The sequence below is a fragment of the Neofelis nebulosa genome, chromosome 2 (assembly GCF_028018385.1).
Source record: "Neofelis nebulosa isolate mNeoNeb1 chromosome 2, mNeoNeb1.pri, whole genome shotgun sequence".
Lineage (NCBI taxonomy): Eukaryota > Metazoa > Chordata > Mammalia > Carnivora > Felidae > Neofelis > Neofelis nebulosa.
Window position 1 is genome coordinate 218,169,772 of NC_080783.1, and position 21,633 is coordinate 218,191,404.

Consider the following 21,633-nt stretch of genomic DNA (forward strand, 5'->3'; position numbering starts at 1 on the left):
TAACGTCGGAACCTGTGTTCCTAACCACCGTGTAGCTCAGCTCTGCCAGCTGCAGGAAATTAAAAATGCCACCCTCCCACCCCCCCCCCCCCAGCTCCCTCTCCCACCCCCCTCCGCCCAGACACATGCTCATACATTCTGCACAGGAAGACCAGGTTAGAAGGAACACGGAGGACTGTTCTGGGGGCGGAGACAGGAGGGGGAGGCTTTCAGTTGCCGTGGTCACCGGGCAGGGGGGTGGCTGTGATGTCAGACACAATCTGCTGGCACGGATGGTGCCTGGCATTGGGGCTCTGGTGTTGGCTGGTTGCCTCTTTCCCAGATGGGGGCTCCTGGCAACAAACTGGCCTCAGCTACCCCCAACATACATCCTGCCAGGGGCCTGCAGAGCCCTGGGGCCCCTCCTTGGGTAGTTGCTCCTGGGGCAAGTCCCCAGGCTGCTGCAGGCAGGGGCAAGGGTAGGAGGGCTCGGCCCACGCAGAGGTGAGGCCTATGAGTTGAGAGCTGGTCTCAGCAAGTGGGGGCCCTCTGCAGCCTCCCGGTCCTAGCTCCAGCCCAGCCCCGGCCTGCCTGGAACTCAGCATGACTGCCATGGGCCAGAGGGTCACCCAGACTGCCGTGGGAGACACCAGGCCCTGGCACTCATAGGACCCACTTTAGGACAAATGGCACAGACTCACTTTGGGGCCAGGGATGCCTGAGTGATCAGAGAGGCAGGGGGGCCAGTCTTGCCAAGGGGTCGAGCAGGCTGAAGCAGAGAGCGAGAGAAGAGGCAAATGACATCCCGCTTTGCCGAGGAAGAGGAACAAAGAATGTCCTTGATGGTGACAATCACCACCACCGACCAAACGCACTTGTGCCCTAGGTGGGGTGTCAGGCCCTGATGCTTGTGTCACTGAACCCTCGAGAGGTCAGGAGGAAAGCGTTATTCTCGCATGACGTGAGGGAAATGAGGCTCAGGGAGGAAAGAGCTTTTGCCCACCTTGCACAGCATGGCCGGCAGAGCTGTTTCCGGAGGGGGATCAAGGGCCTCATTCTTGTTCCTCCCCAGCCACGCTCAGAAGGCTAGCAGGATAGGACTAGCTTGCTATTTATTTATTTATTTATTTTATTTTATTTTATTTTTAAATTTTTTTGATGTTTTTATTTATTTCTGAGACAGAGAGAGACAGAGCATGAGCAGGGGAGGGGCAGAGAGAGAGGGAGACACAGAATCCGAAGCAGGCTCCAGGCTCTGAGTTGTTGGCACAGAGCCCGACGTGGGGCTCGAACTCACGAGCTGTGAGATCATGACCTGAGCTGATGTCGGACGCCCAACCAACTGAGCCACCCAGGTGTCCCAGGACTAGCTTTTTAAAGGAGATGATGTCATTCATTCGTTCACCAAATGAGCTTGTAGCGTCTGCTGTGCAGGGCCCACTTCTAGGCCCAGGACCTCCTGGAGCGGACATCCTAGGAGGGGAGAAGTCAGCACTTGGGTTTGACAAGCCCGTCTCCAGGCTTTTTAAATTTCAGCCTGTCGTGGGTGCTGGGGCTTCTGAGATGAAGCAGCCGCCCCGCCCCTACCTCCTGCCCTGGGGGTTCTGGGGCACAGGCTCCTGGAGGAGGCTGCTGGCGTCCTGAGGAACGAGGAGGTGTGGAGATGGAGGGAAGCTGAGTGAGCAGAGGGGCAGGAGCCCCCCGAAGTCAGGGCCTCGGAGATCACAGGAGAGAAGTTGTACCCCTGCCCCTGCTCTGGATGAGGATGTGTAGAGTGGCTCCAAGGTCAAAGCCTACTCCTTTCCAGCTGTGTGACCCTGGGCAAGTCACTATACCTTTCTGATCTCCGTTTCTTCATCTGCAGACTGAGGCTTCTTGAGTTGTGGGTAGGATTAAACAGGGCTCAGATGTGAAGTGCTTGGCGTGGAGTGTGGCATGATGTAGGTTCAAGAGAATGCTAGCTGTTCATCCGCCATGGAAGGGGAGAGAAACCCCTAGGCTTTGGGCGTGCCCTCCTTCCCCTCCCTGAGATCTGAGACCTCCCCAGATTCCAGCCCAGACCCCAGCCAACCCCACCCAGCATGGCAAATGTTTATGGCACATCTGTCCTTTCCCCAGGGCAGGTGGAGCTTGGAGTCTTGGGAGGGGTGGAGATGAAGGGAGTGTTTGTTCCCTCTCTCAAGGGGGACCTGGTGATGATATAGTGAGTATCCAGCCCTCCTGCAGAGTCACCACAGGACAGATGGTGTCCGGACTCCCCAACTCCTCGCCGGGCCCCCTTGAGCCGGGTGATCTGGTCAAAGTCTGCAGGGCACTCCAGGTCACAAGGGGACATGGTGGAGGGCTTTCGCTGGCCCAGGGGACATTGGACCATCACTTCAGAGGGAACTGAAGACTCAAGGGTATTTATCCTGGAGATGGGACCCTCAGGGCATCATTCTCAAAGGTGATGCTTCTAGCAGCCACCACTCATGTATTCAGCACCTACTGTGTGCCAGGCCCTGCTTTCTATGCCTCCCCAAAGGGACCTCCTCTGTCCTCACACCCTCCCTATGCCATAGGGACCACCCCATCTCCACATGAGCGATAGGATCCCATGAAGCAGGGGGGTAAGTGACTCACCAAGGCAAGGCCAGGACTTAAACCAGATCTGTCTGTCCTCAGAGCCTCCCATTTCTAAGGAGCTATCAGGAGGAAAGGGAGGTGACTTTTTCTGCTTGGCTCCAAGGGCCCAGGCAGGATGGGAAGTTTCCAACAGCTGAAGCTGCTCCCCAGTGTACAGGTTGTGAGCACCCCGTTCCTGTAAGTATTCAAGCAGAGTGGACGTTGGATTTGATGACCTTAGAGTTCCCTGCCGGTTTAACAACAGGTTGTGAGGTGGCAGGGATGAGTCAGGGGGAGGTGTGTCTAGGGGAGTGGTGGCCAGCTGAAGACCAGCGGACACAGGGCAGAGGAAGGGGCGGATGTGAGATCCTTGTGGGGAAAGAATGGGCAGGATGTAGTGAATAATGGGAGAGGGAGTCACCTATTCTCCAGGGTGGTGCTCTGGGAGTGAGAGGTGGGAGGCCAGGGTGCCCTTGAGAATGGCCAGATTCTGGGGATTTCTGGGCGTGACTTTTAGATGCTGGTCAGCTGTAGGCAGGTGGCAGTCCAGTCTGCAGCTGGAGGAAGTGGCAGAACCAGAGCAGCAGGGCAAACGGAAGTCCTGGGCTTTGGCTAAGTAATTCCGGGGGCAGCGGGTGACGGCATGGGGCGCCGGGCCCAAGAGGCAGGGACAGAGGATCCACCATGTGTGCTGTGGCCAAGATGAGCCGTCCTGGAGTGGACCCAGCCCCAGTGAGGTCAGTGCTGCCAAAGAGGGCAGAGCCTGCTAGGAAAGAGAACCGGCAGCCTAGAGGCCTTGGCCTGGCGACGGGCTTGTGGGAGGGGGTTCTAGGTTCGGAAAAACGCTGGTGGGCCTGAGCCCAAGATCGGGCCCAGGCCCACCCCGTAGTGATAATTAGGGAAGGGGGTTGGTGTGCGGGGGCCAGTTCCTCTCGCAATACTCCTGTATCCTCGCCGGTATCCTCGTGCACTCCCCGCAACCCCCGTGCCCAGCGCGGAGTTATTCTGAACTTAGGCAGCCGGGAGAGGGAAGCTGGGAAGCACCAAAGGGCCGAATGGCCCCCTTTTCAGCCATGCCAGGCACGGGCTAGGGACAAGGAGGGGGCACAGAGATAGGCGGGCCCGTTTCTCAGGCGCCGTGGACGGCACAGTTCAGAATCCAGCGGAAGCGAGCCTGGCTTGGGGCGATGCCCGGCAGGGCTCGGCCTGCGGGTCTCTGCGCCTGGACCCCCCGGGGCCTCCCTCTCTCAGGCCGGGACTGCTTCCCGCCGCGGGCCCTCGCCGGGGACCGGCGACCTCCCGTCTTCAAGCCCAGGTTAAAGCCTAGGGACTTGGAACTTCCCGCACATTTGTGAAGAGCCAGCCCCCTCGGGGACAGTGACGACCCCTCCCTCCCGGCCCCGCAGCCCGGACCCTAGATTACCCCCCAGCGCCGGCCGCGCTTCCTTCCCGGGCTCCGCGCGCTCCCCCTCGCCAGCCGGGCGCGCCGATGGTACGTCCCGGCCCGCCCAGGTGGTAGCGCCCGCGCCGGCCTACCGTAATTCCCCTACGTCCCGCGCCCCACGCCGGCTCAGAGCCGACTGAGCCCGCCCCGCGGCTCCGGTCCCCCTGGCTCTGCGCGCCCCTCGGGGCTTTGGCAGCCTTGGCCCGAGCCCCAGCCACAGGGGAGGAGACTCATGTCCCTAAGGTGAGTCTCAAGGGGAAGCTGGGGACGAGACGGGGCTGGGATCGGGACGGCTGTGGTTCCGGCGTCCAGGACTCCCCCCGAATTAATGGACAGAACCGGGAGGAAAGGGACCGACGCAGTCCCAGGGCTGCGGGGGTGGGGGGTGGGTATCGATGGGCTCCACCGGCTCTACCTCCATTTACTTGAGGGTGGAATGGGCTCAAGCTCCCGCCCCCACCCCAGTGATTCTAGGGTGGGGTTGGCTCGGCGCTAGGGCAGTGTGGAGCCAATGGGGACCCCTCTCCGGTGTGAGGATTGTTGACTGGGCGAGAGGATCCTGGAGTGGGGCTTGGCGCGGGGTGGCTGGGAGGCTCGGGCGACCCTGCCCGATCTGGGCGTCCGAGAGTTGGTCCGAGGCGGAAAGTCGTTTCGAGGCCGGCAGGGGGCGCGCGAGTCCGAGCCTCAGGCAGTCTGGGCCGGCTGGGACCCGATTGGGGGAGGGGAGAGGGAGAAGACCCATGAACCTGGAGAGGCCTTGGCTTGCCGTGATGAAAGACGAAGAAATGGAGACCGAGGGGGTCCTGGGCCCTACAAATTCCCCAGTAACCTTCCCCAGGTTTGTGGGGCTGTAGGAGGATTTTACTGTTCTTGTGCCCCTTGGCCAGGGTCCAGGCACATATTAAGGCCCAGGAGCCATCCCTAGGTAGAATATTCTAGAGAACTGGCCAGTGCCCTCTTTGCACAGATGGGCAAGGGCAGGGGTAGGTGGGACCCAGAAGCAGGTCTTCTGTAGCCCAGGCATGTGCCTTCTTCCTCATTCCCTCCCAGGGAGACTTTTATACAGTGCTGGAGAGAGAGGTATCAGGAGAAGACACTGGCTTCGATGCTGGCATCTGGGGCTCCAGGACCTGGCACATTCGTGCAGGGACTGGGCAGGAGGTGAGGTTCACTGACCACAGCCTCTGCCTCTGTCCCTAAAACTGGGTCCCAGCTGGACTGCTCCCTGGGGTGGTAGGGGCCTTGCTGACTTCTGGGGCCCACGTGGTTAGCCGGGCCTGCAGAGAGGTTCCCTGCATCCATCCAGCACAGGGCAGGGCCTCAGGGCAGGCTCTGCCTCCAGGTGGGCCCCAGAATCCAAGGACAAGGGGTGAGGCCCAGGCCTAGGGGAAGGGAGGGGCTGGGTGGGCTGTTTGGAGAGCAGCCTGGCAGAGTTGGCCCCACCCTGGCCGGCCTGCTCAAACATGCAGCCTCCACCCTTGGATTTCCAAGGAGCTAGATGGGGCCTTGGGGCCAGTAGGCTCCCAGGGGAGCTCAGCCCTGATGGGGAGCCCCTGGGCAGTGGTGTCCCTCTAGCCAAGGTGCTCCAGGCTGGTTGTTGTGGGCAGAACATGGAGCTGGCCCCAGATCTATGGTCTCTCCTCCTAGACAGGGAGCTCCTCTGTCTCACCAAAGACCAGGCCGGGTCCCCCACCTGCTGTGGGGGTGGACTGCCCACAGTCCCCTGCTTTTCTGGGTTTGGGAGATGGTGCTGTGGCGGGGGAGCGGAAGGGGGGCTTCTGCCTTGGAGACTCCATTATTCATCAGCCCCAGCATCTGGTTTCTGGGTATCAGTTTCAACAAGCCAGTCCTGACTCATGAGCCTGGAGCTGGGGCTGGGCTGGAGAGGGGCCCCCTCCCCAGGGAGCCAGGGCCGAGGACTTCTTTGTCCTGGGCATGGGCTATTTCAGCTCCCTCCTCTAGAGGAAGTGGGGACCCAGGAGACTGCTGAGGCCTTCTCCCTCTCCTGGCGCGAGGGCCAGGGGCTCCTTTCCTCCCCTGACTCTGCAGCTTCCTTGACCCTCCTTCCCTCTCGGCCCTGGGGCACTAGGGCCCTGGCCTTCTGAGGAGCAGGCCCTCTGCCGTGGCTGGAGGAAGCAAGCAGCAGCATGACTGGGGAATGGCCAGGGCCTGGTCACTCAGGTGACCTCCGGTGACCTACCTGGCCCAGCCCCCGAGGTTTCTGCTTGATGTGACCTGCTAACCCCAGGCCAGTAGGATCCCCCTGAACTCGTTTGGGACCTGCCCTGTTCCCAAGCCGGTAGAACTCAAGGCCCTGCTGTTAAACCACCACTTAGCTGGTCTCCATGCCCCCCAGCCTGCCTGAGGCCCCTGGATAGTGGTCCAAAGCACAGGCATTCTTCTGTTTCCCCACTTTGCACCTGGGGCAAGCCACTTAACTTTTCCAAGCCTCAGTGTCCCCATCTGTTAAGTGGAGATGGTAACTGTGCCTCTTCCTTTGAGAGTAGTGAACAGGATACTGGCACAGGCCTGGCATTTGGGAGTGCTCAGCTGTCAGCCTGTAGGGCAGCAAGAACAGAGAATTTGTGGTAGAAACCACCGCCCAGGCCAGCAGGCCCGAGGTCACGTTTGCTAGCAAAAAGAAGCAATCCTACGGTCAGGCAGTGGGGAGGGTTTTGTCGACCACTGGCAGCAGGAAGGGACACCCTGGCAGAGATCTTCCCTGCCCTCGTGGCCTTCTCTGGCATGAAGACCCTTCCTCTGCTTTCATCCATTTGTTCTCCTAGTCTACACTGAGCACCTGCTGGGTGGAAGGCGCTGTGTGGGCCAGACAGCTAAGGACCCTGGGCTCTGGAGAGGATATTCAAGTGGGGAGGGGTGGTCATCAAGAAGTGAACAAGGAAGTCAAACAATTTCAGGTAGTTTTAAATGCTTAGGAGGAAAGAGTTTAGTTTAAGAGGATTGGAAGTGAGACATGTAAGGGGCTACTTATTTTGAGAGGAGGTTAAAGCCTTGTTGAGGAGGTGGCATTGAAGCCGGGATCCAGTGCCAGCCGTGGCAAGATCAGGGGCACAGGGTTCCAGACAGAGAACACAGAGGTGCGGGTGCTGAGCTTGGTGAGTCGTGGGGACGGACGAGGCAGGCTAGCATGGAGACCACCATGAGGGACCTGCCGGGAGGTGAGGTCGGGGCTAGCCATGTTGGGATTTTATTCCAAATTCCTGGAAGGTTTTAAGGGAGGAGCGAGGTGTTCGGGTTTTAGTTTTCAAAAGATCTATCTGCCTGTGGTGTGGACAGTGGATGGCTTGGGCTTTGGGAGTGGAGGTGGTCCTTGAAACCTCCTGATTGGAGTAAACTGCTACCTCCTCAGAGCCATCTTCAGAGACCCTGCCCTGTTCCCCTCCCCCCCCCCCATGGAGGAGGAGCTGTGTAGGGGATGGGTAGGGTGATGACATCATGTCCCCCCTGCAGCACCAGAGGTACTGAGATGCGGTCCCAAGGAGGCCATTCCAGAACAACAGAGTCAGGACTGGGTTTCAGTCCTGCCTGTAGACTTTTGAGTCACTCCATAGTTGTGCCCGCCCCCCACCTCTTGGGAGTGAGTGTAATCTACAGTGGGGACCCCACCATCACCCTCCCCCCCAATCCTGGTGCCTCTAATCTAGGGCTCTGAAGAGCGCCTCCCTGGCCGTGGGGCTGGTGGAAGGGACCCAGCCTGGAGCAGCAGAGATCTGGGGGGAAAGCCGAGTTGGGCTCCCAGGTTTTCCCGATGCTCCGTCTCACCCAACTCCTGGGGGCTCCGGAAGATCTACCGTCACTGCCCTTTCCACCCACGTGCCTGCCTATCGCCTGCCGCCTCCACCAGTGGTCGCCTGGAGCCCTCCGCTCCTCTGCCTTCACCGCTGGCCTGGGCAGTGGGAGCAGGGTCCCCCAGGCCCAGGCTCTGAGGCTGGGGTCTCGAGGACTGTGCGCGGGCGCCAGGGTGACGCTCCGGAGAGGCTCTGAGCGCTGGATGTGTGGCCCGGCCAGTTGGAGGTCAGAGCAGAGACAGGTGTCCCCGTTCTGCCCCCCACCCCCTTCTGCCACCAGCTTTCGGAGGGCTCCCTTGGGAGAGGGAGAAAGGGTCCCGGAGTTGAGGTTCTGAGGTGGGGTCTCCAGGACTGAAGGGAGGGGCCTTTGGGCCCCAGACGTCGGCGTTGGGGGTGGGGTGGAGGGCCGGGCGGAGCGGGGCGCCCGCGGGGCTGGGCGGGGGGGGGGGGGGGGCGGTCGGGGCTCCGCAGCCCGGGGCGGGCCCGGCCCGGGCACCCTCGTCCTGGGAGCTCCCCGAGGCCCAGAGCAGGTCCGACGGGGACGCCCGAGCCCCGAACCTTTGCGCCGGGGGCGGGGCTGGGGTCGCAGCGGAGCCGCCCCGGGATGACCGAGGCGGGCGGGGGCCCCGGGGTCCCGGCGCGCTCGGCCGGGGGCGGGCGCGGCCGCACAATGGCAGGAAGCGGAGCCCCGCGCTTTGTCCGGCGGGCGGCGCAGACCGCCGCTTCCTCCGGCCGCCATGGGGACGGGCCCCGGCGTCTCCGGGCGCCGCGCGGCCTCCAGGCCGGGCCCCGGGCTGCCCTGTCCGGCGGAGGGTCGCGCCCGCGACGGCGAAGGCCAGGTACGGGGTGTGGGCGGCGGGGCGGGGGTGCGCGCGACCGCCCGCCCCTGGGGATGTTTCCTCACCCTGCGACCGAAGGGCCCGGGGCGGCGAGGTGGCCCGCCAGCCCTTAGCCTTTTGTGTCTGGGGCTGCCTCCCGACTCACCTGTGGGTGCCAGGCCCTGCGCTGGGGCCCCAGCTCCCTGTCCTTCCTCCGTCCGGGCCCTGCCCACCCTCCCCCCATCCCCGCTCCAGCCTCTGGCTGGTGTGTGAGTGGGGAAGTCTGACTTCTGGTGCCCCATCCCCACCGTGTTCCCCAACGGGCCCCCGCTGTTATTCGTAAAGCTGGGGTCCATTCGCTGCCTTTGGAGGTGCTGGGTGATCTGGCTGTTCCATCCGGTGGGCTCTCCTCTCGGTGGGTTGAGTCCCGGGAACTTTTTTCCTTGGACCCTGCTGCCCCTCCCCCACTGGCAGGGGTGGTGCGCTCTCAGAGGGTGGCCGTGGTGGGCAACAAGGAGGTGGAGAATAGGCACCTCGGTCTGAGAGAAGGTCCAAGAGTCTGGCTTTGGGAAGGGGCTGCCCTGTTTTAGCGCAGGGGAGACCCTCGCTCCCAGAGGGAGCTGCGGACATCCAGCAGTTTGGTGGGGATGGAGGTACGAGAAGGGGTGGGGGAGCAGATTCAGAGCAAGGGGCCTCTGCTCACCCCAGTCTGAGCCTCCCAGTTGGGCTTGTGGTTCTCTCTGGGGGCTCCTGGAAGCCGTCATCAACCAGACTCGTTGAATTAAGTAAAGAAACACCCACCTGGTTCAGATCCTGGGCCTGACCCTCACATGCCCCTGGTGTCCCTGAGCCTGGGGGCTGCTGGGGGGATGGAAGCAGAACAGATCACCATGGCGGAGGGGCACTGGCTCCCATCACCATTAGTAGTGGTAGTAGTTAGTAGTAACGGGAGGAGGAGCGGTGGCGGTGTTCACCAGAGCCCGGCACAGAGCTGGGAAGTGAATCCTCCTGAGCCTCAGGGAGACCAGTGCCTCCACAGGGCGGGCGCCTAGTAGGTGCTCAGTAAATGTTTGTGGAATGCTGAATCTGCTATCGGGAGTGACTCTGTGTACAATCTGCCGCCCGTACGTTAGATTGGTTTAAAAACAGGATTGTGGCAGAGAGCCAGGGACTTGGGCTGGAGGGGTCCCGGAGGCCCTCCGCAGGACTCTTCGAACCTCGCATGGCCCCTGCCATGTCACCTCCCACCCACTATGAGACTAGGGCCTGGGTAACCCGCAGGTCCGCAGTCCCACAGCTCTGTGCCTGGGCGCCAGCAAAATGAAGCCAGCGGGGAAATCACAAGAGGCCTGGAAGGGGTGGGAGGGGCCATCTGTGCCAGGCCGGCTGCCAGGCTGGATGCAGAGGCGGGGGATGGCCGCCTGGCTGGCAGACTGCGGGGCTCCTCGGGAAGAAGGGGCTGAAGTGGGGTGGGTGCCTTCCCCCCCCCCCCCAGTCATTGTCAAGAGGAGATGCTTGCAGCTGGTGGGGGGGGGGGAGGGGCGGGGGGAGGGGGGTCCAGAATCTGCAAAGCCAGGGCTGATGTCTGTCAGCCGTGCAGGCAGAGCCATGGCGGAGGATAGCGGTTTTCACACTGTTTGGGAGTAGGTGAAGTGAAGGTAGAAACAGCTGCGCTGGCTGAGGGGCGCCCCTCACCCCTGCCCAAAGCCCCACGGACACACTTGAAGACCTCTGAGAAGGATGTGGGAGTTGGGCGCATGTGGCGCTCAGGCTGCCTTCGGGAGTCTGGGCCATCATGTCCACGCCCCGCCGCTCACCCAGGGCCCAGGCCTGGAAACGTCAGACCCCCTGGAGCCAGAGGAGTCCCCAGTCTGCCCCCTGCTGGCTGTCGTTTCTCTGCCCACGTTTTTGGGTGTTCTTGTTTTGTTTTGTTTTGTTTTCTCTCTGACGGAGGCCTAGGAGGACACAGGAGCCCAAGCAGGCAGCATCAAACTGTGACCGCTTCCCTCTTCTCTCTGTAGCACTCCCCCACCGGCCGCCCGACTGCTGCCCCCGGGCCGGCTTTCCCCGCTCCTCTCTCCCTTCGTAGCCACCCAAGAGATAGACGGTATGAATATGCTGGACATCTAGGCGCTGGAGCTACACACGCTGGGCTCAAGTCCCGGCTCCGCTGGCTGTGTGACGCCCAACAAGTTACTCGCAACCTCCCTGAGTCCCACTTTCCTCCTCTGTAAAATAGGGCAGTCGTAGCTCCTGCCTCCTCGGGTGAGGGGCCCTCTGTGCGGCCCCAGGCACACGGTGACCCCGAGTTACAGCGATCAGACTTGTTCTTCCTCCCTTTGATTACTTTCTCTGCTGTCTGTCCTCACCCTGTCTGTCACCTTGAAAATCTCTGATGGGGCTCTCCCCAGACAAAACTCTTCAGTGATCCTGCATCACCCTGATTAGTAGACCGAACGAGTATTCACTGAGTGGCTAGGACCTGAGCTAGGGCAGTGAGTCGGACAGACTAAAATCACTGTCCTTGCAGGGCTGGCGAGCTGGAGAGGCACCAAAGTGAAACAGGCTGGTCCACCGCGGAAAGGACACCGAGGGGACAGAGAGTGTGGAGGGGCATTGACTTTAAAGCACTGCTGTTGTTTCTTAAGTTTATTTATTTATTTTTGAGAGAGAGAGAGCGAGAGCATTCCAGCCGAGGGAGTGGCAGATGGTCAGGGCTCAGGGGCAGCGAGTCGGGGTCGCCAGGGGGCGGTGGGGAGCAGGGTGAGCCAGGACGGGAGGGCAGGGCAGGAGGGCCCCTGCAGTCACCATACGGGACTCTGCCCTTTCCTGGAGTGAGATGGGAAGCCATCGAGGGTTCTGAGGAGGTGAATGTGACTCCTGGTTGAGCAGGGGCCACTCTGGCTGCTCACGGAGATGATGCTCAGGGCAGGTGGAAGCAGGGAGACCGGTTATGAGGTCACTGTTGGAATCCCACTGGGAGGTGACCGGGACGGCCACCGGGGGCAGCAGTGGGCTAATGAGCCTGGCCGGGTTGAAGCCACAGCTATTGAAGGGAGAGCCGCAAGCGTCGTCCTGTCGTCCCATCGACTGGATGGGGGATGTAACAGAACGGTCAGAGGTGACCCCAGGGATTTGGGCCTAATGTATTCATTCCCTAGGGCTGCGGTGACAGTGAACCCTGATTGCGTGGGAAGCTTATTCTCCACATATGGAGAGCCACACAGTGTAGTCTAAGCCAGTTGCCTCATTCCCACGTGTCCCTGTTTCTGTCTCTCCTCTTCTTGTGTGAGGACCCCAGTCACAGGATTACCCCATACGCCACTTGGTGACAGACTCCAGCATGACCTCATCTTAACCAAAGGCATCTGCAATAACCCTATTTCTAAATAAGGTCACATTCTGAGGGACCCGGGGTTAGGCCTTGACCTGTTTGAGGGACGCAATTCAGCCCATACTCCCATGCAGCTGGAAGGCACTGCCATTGACTGAGGTGCAGGGAGCTGCAGGTGGCAGTGTGGCAGCACACGAGAGGACGTGGGCAGTGGGAGGCGCTTCTCGGAACCCAAGGGGGGCGTGGAGAAGGTTGGTCTGGTGTCCTGGGTGAGGACCTGACTGAAGATTTACCTCCAGGAGCCCTCGGCACGTAGATGGCTTTTCGGGTCACGAGACTGGCTGAGTCCCCAGGGGTGTGGGATGCGGATAAACGTGAGCAGGAGGCAGGCAAGGGAGCCGAATGCTGCGGGGGAAGCCGCAGAACATGGGGTCCTGGGGCCCGCGGAGGAGACGGTGTGCAGGAGACCACCTGTGGCAGTGCTGGGTCCTATGCGTGGACTTAGAAACATGGTGGGGGGGAGGGAGCGCTCCTGGGTGTTGGTTAAGTGTCCAACTTCAGCTCAGGTCATGATCTCACGGTGTGTGGGTTTGAGCCCCACATCAGGCTCTGCGCCTGCTTGGGGTTCTCTCTCAATCTCTCTCTCTCTCCCCCCACCCCAAATAAATAAATAAACTAAAAAAAACCAAACAAACGAAAAAAACAGTTATTAAAAAAAAAGAAAACATGGTGGGGGCCCAAGATGGGAGAGGGTCTGAGAGAGAAGGGAAGAATTAGAAAATCTTCAGTTGCAACCGTCGTAGTCATGTTTGATTTAGGCAGACGTCACCAGTGGATGTGAAAACCCTGGAGTGTGAGATTGCCGGGAACAGGATGTCTCGAAGTTATCTCCCCACGGGCTACTTATTCATTACAGAGAGAAAAAGGGCCTTTACGCAGTACCGCGAGGCCCCCAAGGGATCCAGCCACACTGATGGGCACACTGACGAGGGCACAGTCCACTCTCTCGTGTCGTTGCCCCAAATGCTCAGCCCGAAACCATCCAAAGACCTCCAGAAAGATCCCCGTGGAGGGGCTTTCTCCCAGACTGCTGGCTTGAATGCTTCAAAAACGTCAGTGTGATGAAAGAAAAAACAAAAAGGACAGAGAATCCTTTCTTAAAGGGATAAACAGATACAAACGAACGCATGCGCGAATCTTGAATTGGCTCCCGTATGGGGAAAAAAGCTATAAAGGCCATTGTTCAGACAGCGGACCTTAGACGGATCATATACCAGCGTTCAGTTTCCCGAGGGTGCCCATTGTTTTGGGGGTTTGTAGGAGAACGCCCACGCCCTTCGCCAGGGGAGAGGTAGGTGACAGAGAAGGCCAGTGTGACAAAATGTTCGTGACGGGGGAAGGTAGAAGGGTGTGTGGATGTCATTGTACCGTTCTTACAGTTTTCTGTAGGTTTGAAACATTTAAAAATGGAATGTCAGGGAAAATAAGGTAACAAGTACTGGGAGGGAAAAGTAGGAAGTGGTCAGGACGGAGACCTGTTTCACCGGGCTTCGCAGAAAGGGAACGGGGAAAGGGAGCCGCAGATGGGAAGGAACCTGTCTTGAGCCAATAGACGGGGAGCCTGACACTATAGGGGAGGGGAGGGCTCGCTGGGAGGTGGCTGGGACCGGAGCATGGTGACGCCCCCAGTGTGGGACAGGCGGGTGGACGTGTTGGGCTGGGGTGGGAGCAGGGGACAAGGAAAGTAGGAAGCGGAGGGGTCAGAGGTAGGCTGTGGGAGCCGGAGGGCAGAGGAGAAAATGGGACAGTTATCCACAGGGATGGGGGAGAACGTGTACAGGGTGATACGGTAAATACAGTAAATACTGGTGTGTGCGGGGGGAAGGGTACTGCCTGATCACCCAGACTGCCAGCACCTGTCCCTAAGTCCCCCAGAACCCCCTTCGTCCCATGTGAGGTTGGCCATGCAGGGACCAGACAGGTCACAGAACTTAGAGCAGAGGGTCTGGAGGGGAGGACAGGAAGGGCTTGCCGGTTCCAACACTGAGCTGGCAGAAGCAAATGGCAGCCTTGAGCATTTTGGGGTGCCCTTCCTGCCTGCACCCCAGGAAGAGACCCTGGTAGCAACAGCCTCGTGGTTCCTTACAGGAAGTCTCCCCTCCACGATCTGTTCCTCGAGGGCAGGGATCTGCTCTTCTCTGCACCCCTCAGAATGGAACCACGGTGGAGTTTGGGAAAGGTCTGCAGAGTGAATTCGTCAGCACAGGGCACCCTGTGGGGGATGGACGGTTGGAAAATGAAGAGCAGCCCTCGGACGGACCACAACCCCACTTGTGCACTGCAGTGGTCGGGCCACGGGCCCGCCTGCCTGACCCTCTAAGGGGGCCCAGCCCGACCCACCTTTCCCTCCTTCCCCACAAGGTATGCCACCACGCTGACTGCCAGCAGCTGCACCGCCGGGGGCCCCTCAACCTCTGCGAGGCCTGTGACAGCAAGTTCCACAGCGCCATGCATTATGATGGGCACGTCCGCTTCGACCTGCCTCCCCAAGGTGAGCGTGGGTAGGGACTCCAGCCGGGCGCGTAGGGTTCCCAGAGCAGCCCTGAACTCCCTGTTTAGGGACACGGTGTCTTGGTAGCTGTTGGAGCTGTGACAGGCCATCAGAAGGACAAGAGTTGGGGCACCTGGGTGGCTCAGTTGGTTAAGCGGCCGATTTGACTCAGGTCATGACCTCACGGCCTGTGAGTTTGAGCCCCGCGTCGGGCTCTGTGGTGATGGCTCAGAGTCTGGTGCCTGCTTTGGATTCTGTGCCTCCCTCTCTCTCCACACCTCCCCTGCTCGCACTCTCTCTCTCTCGGAAATAAATAAACATAAGAAAAAGAAGAACAAGAGTTAACTGTAAATCATGAAACCCAAGTACGTTGTGGCTCCTTCTGTGCTACAAGTCTTTAAACAAGAGAAAAGGTTGGGGACTGTGCCCCATGTTGAGAGCAGGCCTGTCTCTTCCGGGTTCTGGGTCCTTGTTGTTGGGTCTGCACATCCCATACCTGCTCCTGCCTTTCGCCCCAGGCCAGCATGGAAAAGGCCCCTTTCTTTTCCTCAGGGTAGGGGACTGCTGGGCAAATCCTCCAGCCAGGCTGCTGGCGAGCAGGGGCCGTGGGGGTGGGTATGGGCAGGTCAGAAGGAGCTTGTAGAAAGGAACCAGAAACCCTCCTGCTGAGTGGGGACCTGGCCCAGGCCCAGCACCAACTGGCTGTGCTGGGGTGACTTACAGGCATCTGAGCCTGGCCAGAAATGCCAACCCTGTGTCTCCATTTTTAGCTGGTCAGATGGACAGAAGGACTCTCCCCCTCTGCCAAGGCCCCCTGGGACTCTGGGTGTGTTCACAGTGGTGGGGAGGTTGTGTGGAGAGGAGGCCTGAGAGAAGGAGCCATAGACTTTGGTTCCTTCCTGCCACAATCCCAGAGGCAGAGCTTCCTTATCCCTATTTTATAGAAGGGTAGACTGAGGCCACAGGTTTGGGGGCAGGGCATCACCTGGGGTGTCATCCCAGGGTGCTTGTGTCTTTTTGAGTCTAGGGATGGATGGGTGATCAGCAGTGACTGAGCCCCTCTCTGCACAGACCTGAAGGGCCCTAGTTTGTTGGGGGTGGGGGGTTCCCAGGACTGGTAGCAGGCTAAGAAGGCAGCCAGGGAGGGAATAGGCATGACCTTTCCTCCCACTTTACCCCAAAGGCTCTGTTCTGGCCAGAAACGTGTCTACCCGGTCATGCCCCCCACGCACCAGCCCTGCAGCGGACTTGGAGGAGGAAGAGGAAAGCTCTCCGGATGGCAAAGGGTAGGTGGGCAAAGCGGACACCTGAGGGATCCCAAGGCTGGATCTCAGATCAGAGGTCCAGGGACAAGAGGCTTCAGAACACCCGACTGGAGACCCCTCCATGCCCCTGTGGATGCCCTGATTCCTGGAGGAAGCTGCCCAGCCTGGGCCGGCCTCCAGCCTGGCACAGGCAGACTCCTGTCTAGGTACCACTGGGTGTGGCTCCTGGGTTGACCACCAGAGGGCACTCAGCCCCTTGTGGGCCCTGGCCTGCCTGAGCTGCACCTGAGTTAGTTATCTGATCGCCTGGGGTGAGCAGAGAGTGGGCAGCCGGGGCCTGTTCACATCCCGCCCTGGTGAGGGCCTACCCGTGCCTCCAACCTCTGCCCTCTGTCCTGCAGGGACCGGAAGAGCACAGGCCTGAAACTCTCCAAGAAGGCAAGGAGGAGACACACGGATGTAAGGAGCCCCCGGGCTGTCAGGGGGGTTCCTGTCAGCCCCTGCCCTTCCTGGGCCCTTTCCTTTCCATCCCCAAGACTGGGCCTGTCTGCTCTGAGCTCCAGGACCAGGAACGGGGCCTGGAGTGAGTGGGTTCCTCCCTGCCCACCCTGCCCTGCCGCCCACTACTATCCACCTTAGCTGGATGGGAGATGCCACAGGAACACCTCCCTTGGGCAAGAGGGACACTGGGCACCTCCTTGGGACCGAGGCAGGCTGGGGAGATCCCTGGGTTCACTCCCATGCTGGGGTTCCCATCCTGCACCCTGGTAGCGGGGGAGGCGCCGAGACAAGGGATGCGGAAGCTGAGACCCACACCCTTTCAGGACCCCAGTAAGGAGTGCTTCACCCTGAAGTTTGACCTGAATGTAGACATTGAGACAGAGATCGTACCAGCCATGAAGAAGAAGTCGCTGGGGTAGGGCTTGGTGGGGCCGAGGCAGGGGGAGTGGGGCCGGGGGTGCGGGTGGCTCCCTGCAGGCATAACTGCGTGTGTCTGTGTGGTGGCCGGTGAGTGAGTGGACCCACCCATGGATTTCAACACGTGTGCGCATGGCCCAGTTCCTGGATGTGGACCAGCACGTGACAGTGTCCACCCTGGTGGCAGACACGGAAGCGGGAGGGCATGGGAGCACTGGTTTGTGTGTCGACCCATGTGGGAGCGTGCGAACCTCTGTAGGCAGCTGTGTGTGCACGCACACCTGTGTGTCCTCGTACCTGTGTGTGATCCTGCGGGTGGCTCCCTTTCCCACTGGTAAGGTGGGGTGGAGCTGGAGCTGGGCATAGGGTGGGGGTTCGTGTGCCTGCCCCCTAACGGCCACCCCTCCCATCCTGGGGCAGGGAGGTGCTGCTGCCGGTATTTGAAAGGAAGGGCATCACGCTGGGCAAGGTGGATATCTACCTGGACCAATCCAACACGCCCCTGTCCCTCACCTTTGAGGCCTACAGGTTCGGGGGACACTACCTGCGGGTCAAAGGTGAGCAGTTAACCTGGCAGGTGGGGCGCCTGGGGCCTGACTGGGCCTCCCGGAGATGGCTGCTTCTTCCCAGGCTCAGATTCCCATTGGCCATGGCCCTGAGCTGGCTCATTACCATACAGGTGTCTCTGCTGGGCCCTGGCAATGGGTGCTGGCAGGGCGGGGCCTCAGGGGAGGGCAGCTAGGCCTTGGTTGGGATCCAGGAGAGAGAGGTCTTGGGTTCCCTTCTCCACCGGGCCTGGATGCTGAGGACCTCTCCTTGCCCCCTACTGCTGCCCCAGCCAAACCGGGGGACGAGGGGAAGGTGGAACAGGGAGTGAAGGACTCCAAATCCCTGAGTCTGCCAATCCTGCGGCCAGCCAGGGCTGGGCCCCCCTCCTTGGAGCGCGTGGAACCCCAGAGCCGCCGGGAGAGCCTGGATATCCTGGTGAGGGGCTGTGTCAGGGCTGGGGGCAGGGAGGGACCTTAGAGGGGAGGTCAGCTGGGCCCCTCACCTCTTGGGATTTAATTTCCCCTTCTAGAAAATAGGGGTGGCTCTGAGGATAGGGAGCCCCAAGAGAATGGGTCTTGTCTCTGAGAGTCTGCTAATGCCTGAGGAGTGTGTGTGTGTGTGTGTGTGTGTGTGTGTGTGTGTGTGTGTATCCATTTGGAGCTGTGTTTATAAGCTGTGCATCTAAGTGTGCCTGTGACTGTGTGGTGCTTGGGGCTGGGGGCTGGGGGCTGGGCGGTGGTCCAGCTACACCTGTGCCTGGATCTTCAGCCCCCAGAGCATCTACGGGTCCTAGAAGAGGTGGCATCCCAGGGCGGGGGTGCAGAGACCCTCCCACGTCTCAGCTTCCCTGAGGCCCAGGAAACCCACCGTGGGGTAGGGGGGTGTGAGGGTCAGGGGGGCCCTGGCCTTGATCGCCCTCTCCCGGCCAGGCCCCTGGCCGCCGCCGAAAGAACATGTCGGAGTTCCTGGGGGAGACGAGCATCCCTGGGCAGGAGGCCCCCATGCCTTCCAGCTGCTCTCTGCCCAGTGGTAGCAGTGGTGGCAGCGACAGCTGGAAGAACCGGGCGGCCAGTCGCTTCAGTGGCTTCTTCAGCTCGGGCCCCAGCACCAGCGCTTTGGGCCGGGTATGTGGTCCCGTGGGCCCTGGGGCAGGGTGGCTGGCGAGCCCGTCCCCTGACCCCAGCTGTGGGTCTCCTTCCAGGAGGTAGACAAGATGGAGCAGCTGGAGGGCAAGCTGCACGCCTACAGCCTCTTTGGGCTGCCGCGGCTGCCCCGCAGGCTGCGCTTCGACCACGACTCATGGGAGGAGGAGGGGGACGAGGAGGAGGAGGAGGAGGAGGAGGAGGACGCCTGTCTGCGGCTGGAAGACAGCTGGCGGGAGCTCATTGATGGGCCTGAGGTGGGTACAGCCGTGGCCCTTCCTTCCCTTCAGGGCAAGGGGACACTTCCAAGGACCCAGTGACACGGTGCTCTACAAGGTGTTCCCCACCAGGCTGTGGGGAAACTGAGGCGAGGAACATGCGGTGTGCCGCTTGGCTGTTTTAGTGGTGGAGGAGGGTGCAGAACTTGGGGGACCTCATGTTTCCACGGGGAAAAGGAGGTTGCCTGCAAGGTGGCTCACCCCCTCCCGGGTCATCCGGGCACACTCTGGGACTCCTGGCCAACCTCCTGCACTTCCCACAGAAGCTGTCCCGGAGGCAGTGCCACCAGCAGGAGGCGGTGTGGGAGCTCCTGCACACAGAAGCCTCCTACATTAAGAAACTGAGGGTGATCACCAATGTGAGTGTGGGTCCGCACCCTGCCTCCCTGCCCCCCAGGGCCTCCCTCTGGGGGCCCCTGAACAGAGTTTGGGGCTTTGCAGAAGAACAGGGGAAAGAAAGCTTTGGGCAAGTTTGCCAAGTTAGCTGAGCACTAGGCTCACTCTTGCACTCGTTCATTCAGCCACTGTCTCTGAACACCTGCTGTGTGCCAGGTGCCCAGCAGCCCACACCCGGCCTGTGGAAGTGGAGTGTGAGAGAGAGAGAGAGTGTGTGTGTGTGTGTGTGTGTGTGTGTGTGTGTGTGTGTACTTCACCCTGGGGAGAGCACCTATCTTTGGCTTGGGGTTCAGGAAGAACTCCTTAGCTGAAACTTGGGGCCGAGCCAGGACAGAGCTGGAGGAGAGAGTTCCAGGTGTCACTGCAAGGCCAGTCTCCCAGAGCTTTCCCTCCAGGTGGGGACGAGGCAGGATGAACCCCCGGTGGGCCGTGGAGGTTGGGCCTTTTCTGAAGGGGTGAACCGTCTCTGTCCCAAGCTGTTTCAGGGCTTCCTGGGAGGGGTAAGGGGTGGAGGGGAGCCTAACAGCCTGGGGGCAGGGGGGCGTCGGGACTGGGACGCCCCCCCAGCTGCAGCGCCCCCTGCCCCCACAGCTGTTCCTCTGCTGCCTCCTGAACCTGCAAGAATCCGGGCTGCTGTGTGAGGTGAGGTGCGGCCCCGGGGGGCGGGGCCTGCCGCTGGGGGCGGGGCGGGGGCGGGACATAAGGATGGAGCCGGAGGGGCGGGGCCCGGCCCGGGGCGTGGCCGAGCACACCTCCTGCCCCTTCAGGTGGAGGCCGAGCGCCTGTTCAGCAACATCCCCGAGATCGTGCGGCTGCACCGCGGACTGTGGGGCAGCGTGATGGTGCCGGTGCTGGAGAAGGCGCGGCGCACGCGGGCGCTGCTGCAGCCCGGGGACTTCCTCAGAGGCTTCAAGATGGTACGGGCCGGGCCGGACACAGGGGGGGACACCGCGGCAGGGCTAGGGCGCCGATCCCGTCTGCCCACCACCCCAGCCTCCCCGCGACCCTGGCGCCACGTGACCCCTAGTGGTCGGAGGCAAGGAATTCCGAGGCGGTCGCCCGGGTTTGAACCCCACCTGGCCATCTGCCCTTTCTGTCTAGCGGAAGTTCAGCCTGGGGTGGTCGCGAAAGTGCGGTGAGGGAGGGCTTGTGAGGCTCCCGGCGCAGGGCCTGGCCGCGGAGAGCGCGCAGTAACCGTGCCTGTTCCATCCCGGGCCAGTTCGGCTCCCTCTTCAAGCCCTACATCCGATACTGCATGGAGGAGGAGGGCTGCATGGAGTACATGCGCGGCCTGCTGCGCGACAACGACCTCTTCCGGGCATACGTCACGGTGAGGAAGGGCCGGGGCGCAGGACGGTTGGGCCCACCGGAGCAGCAGGTGCACTGGGGGCGGGCGGCGGGCGTGGCCTGGGACCCGGGGGCGGGGCGCGCCCTGAGCCGCGTCCCCGCCTGCGCCGCAGTGGGCCGAGAAGCATCAGCAGTGCCAGCGGCTGAAGCTGAGCGACATGCTGGCCAAGCCCCACCAGCGGCTCACCAAGTACCCGCTGCTGCTCAAGTCAGTGTTGAGGAAGACCGACGAGCCGCGCGCCAAGGAGGCCGTCGTCACCATGGTAACCGGGGAGGCGCGCGGGGTCCCTCCACAGCTCGCGGCCGCCCCCAGACCCTGGCCCTGAACCTGCCATCGCCTGCCCGCCCTGCAGATCGACTCGGTGGAGCGCTTCATCCACCACGTGAACGCGTGCATGCGGCAGCGGCAAGAGCGGCAGCGGCTGGCGGCCGTGGTGAGCCGCATCGACGCCTACGAGGTGGTGGAGGGCAGCAACGACGAGGTGGACAAGGTGGGAGGCTGCCTGTGCGGGGGACCCTGGCCCCGCGGGAATGGAGGAGGGGCCACCCTGGCAGACAGGCGCCTAGGCCGGGAATCTTTCGCGCGGACTTCCAGTGGAGAAGGGGAGTCAGACCGTGACCTCCCTACACGTGCCCCCCCCCCGCCCCGCCCCCAATCACCAGCTCCTGAAGGAATTTCTGCATCTGGACCTGACAGCACCCATCCCTGGCGCCTCCCCCGAGGAGACACGACAGCTGCTGCTGGAGGGGAGCCTGAGGATGAAGGAGGGGAAGGACAGCAAGGTGAGTCTAGGGACCACCTCACGCCCGGGGCCCCTTCCGCACCCCCTCTTCCCCTGTGCGTTTGGACCACCCTTTCCTGGGGACCTTCTGGGCCCTATTTAGTGGTTCCCAGCTGCCCTGGCAGTTGGGTGGCGATTCAAGAAAGGATGACTTTGTGGTCACACGAGGGCTGATGATCTGCCTGCCATTTACTCTTTACAGATATGGCAGCAACCACACAGCCCGTGGGGTGCTGGTCTTGCCCACTTGCTGGTGCCATGTGGGTTCCTGGTGGGAGGGAGGGGGCCCATTCCAAGAGCAGGCCAGGAACAACCCGGAGCCTCGCTCCTGAGCTATTAATCCCAGGTGCTTAACCCAGAGCCTGCAAATTGTGGTTTTAAAATCACTTCCCTCTTTCTCTTTAATGTAAACCTTTT

General features: G+C 61.3%; 1 protein-coding gene and 1 long non-coding RNA gene across 13 annotated transcripts in view; one reads left to right on the forward strand and one right to left on the reverse strand.

Annotated features, from left to right (window-relative positions):
• The window catches only part of PLEKHG5 (pleckstrin homology and RhoGEF domain containing G5), a 35,301-nt gene that overhangs the window by 9,478 nt on the left and 4,190 nt on the right, over positions 1-21,633 (forward strand). For 5 of the 9 annotated variants that reach the window (XM_058719281.1, XM_058719284.1, XM_058719286.1 and 2 more), the window contains exons 3-17: positions 14,410-14,539; positions 15,723-15,825; positions 16,206-16,263; positions 16,629-16,720; positions 17,143-17,279; positions 17,561-17,706; positions 18,201-18,395; positions 18,473-18,670; positions 18,955-19,050; positions 19,679-19,729; positions 19,855-20,004; positions 20,307-20,417; positions 20,548-20,697; positions 20,788-20,925; positions 21,098-21,217. In XM_058719281.1, coding sequence (XP_058575264.1) covers positions 14,410-14,539; positions 15,723-15,825; positions 16,206-16,263; positions 16,629-16,720; positions 17,143-17,279; positions 17,561-17,706; positions 18,201-18,395; positions 18,473-18,670; positions 18,955-19,050; positions 19,679-19,729; positions 19,855-20,004; positions 20,307-20,417; positions 20,548-20,697; positions 20,788-20,925; positions 21,098-21,217 — 1,875 coding nt within the window. Of the gene's footprint in view, positions 1-3,216; positions 3,321-4,161; positions 4,271-8,386; positions 8,676-14,409; positions 14,540-15,722; positions 15,826-16,205; positions 16,264-16,628; positions 16,721-17,142; positions 17,280-17,560; positions 17,707-18,200; positions 18,396-18,472; positions 18,671-18,954; positions 19,051-19,678; positions 19,730-19,854; positions 20,005-20,306; positions 20,418-20,547; positions 20,698-20,787; positions 20,926-21,097; positions 21,218-21,633 lie in introns of those variants that run through there. The other 4 variants (XM_058719285.1, XM_058719287.1, XM_058719283.1 and 1 more) reach the window with 4 other exon arrangements.
• Positions 1,128-8,889, reverse strand: LOC131505568 (uncharacterized). Of its 4 annotated transcripts, none has more exons than XR_009258463.1 (4): positions 8,821-8,889; positions 6,467-6,585; positions 2,602-2,779; positions 1,128-1,452 (listed from the first exon to the last, which is right to left on the reverse strand). It is a non-coding gene; the product is annotated as an uncharacterized LOC131505568 (long non-coding RNA). The 4 variants fall into 4 exon arrangements; XR_009258464.1 differs by lacking the exons at positions 6,467-6,585; positions 8,821-8,889 and adding exons at positions 3,267-3,349; positions 4,007-4,061; XR_009258461.1 differs by lacking the exons at positions 6,467-6,585; positions 8,821-8,889 and adding an exon at positions 4,007-4,074.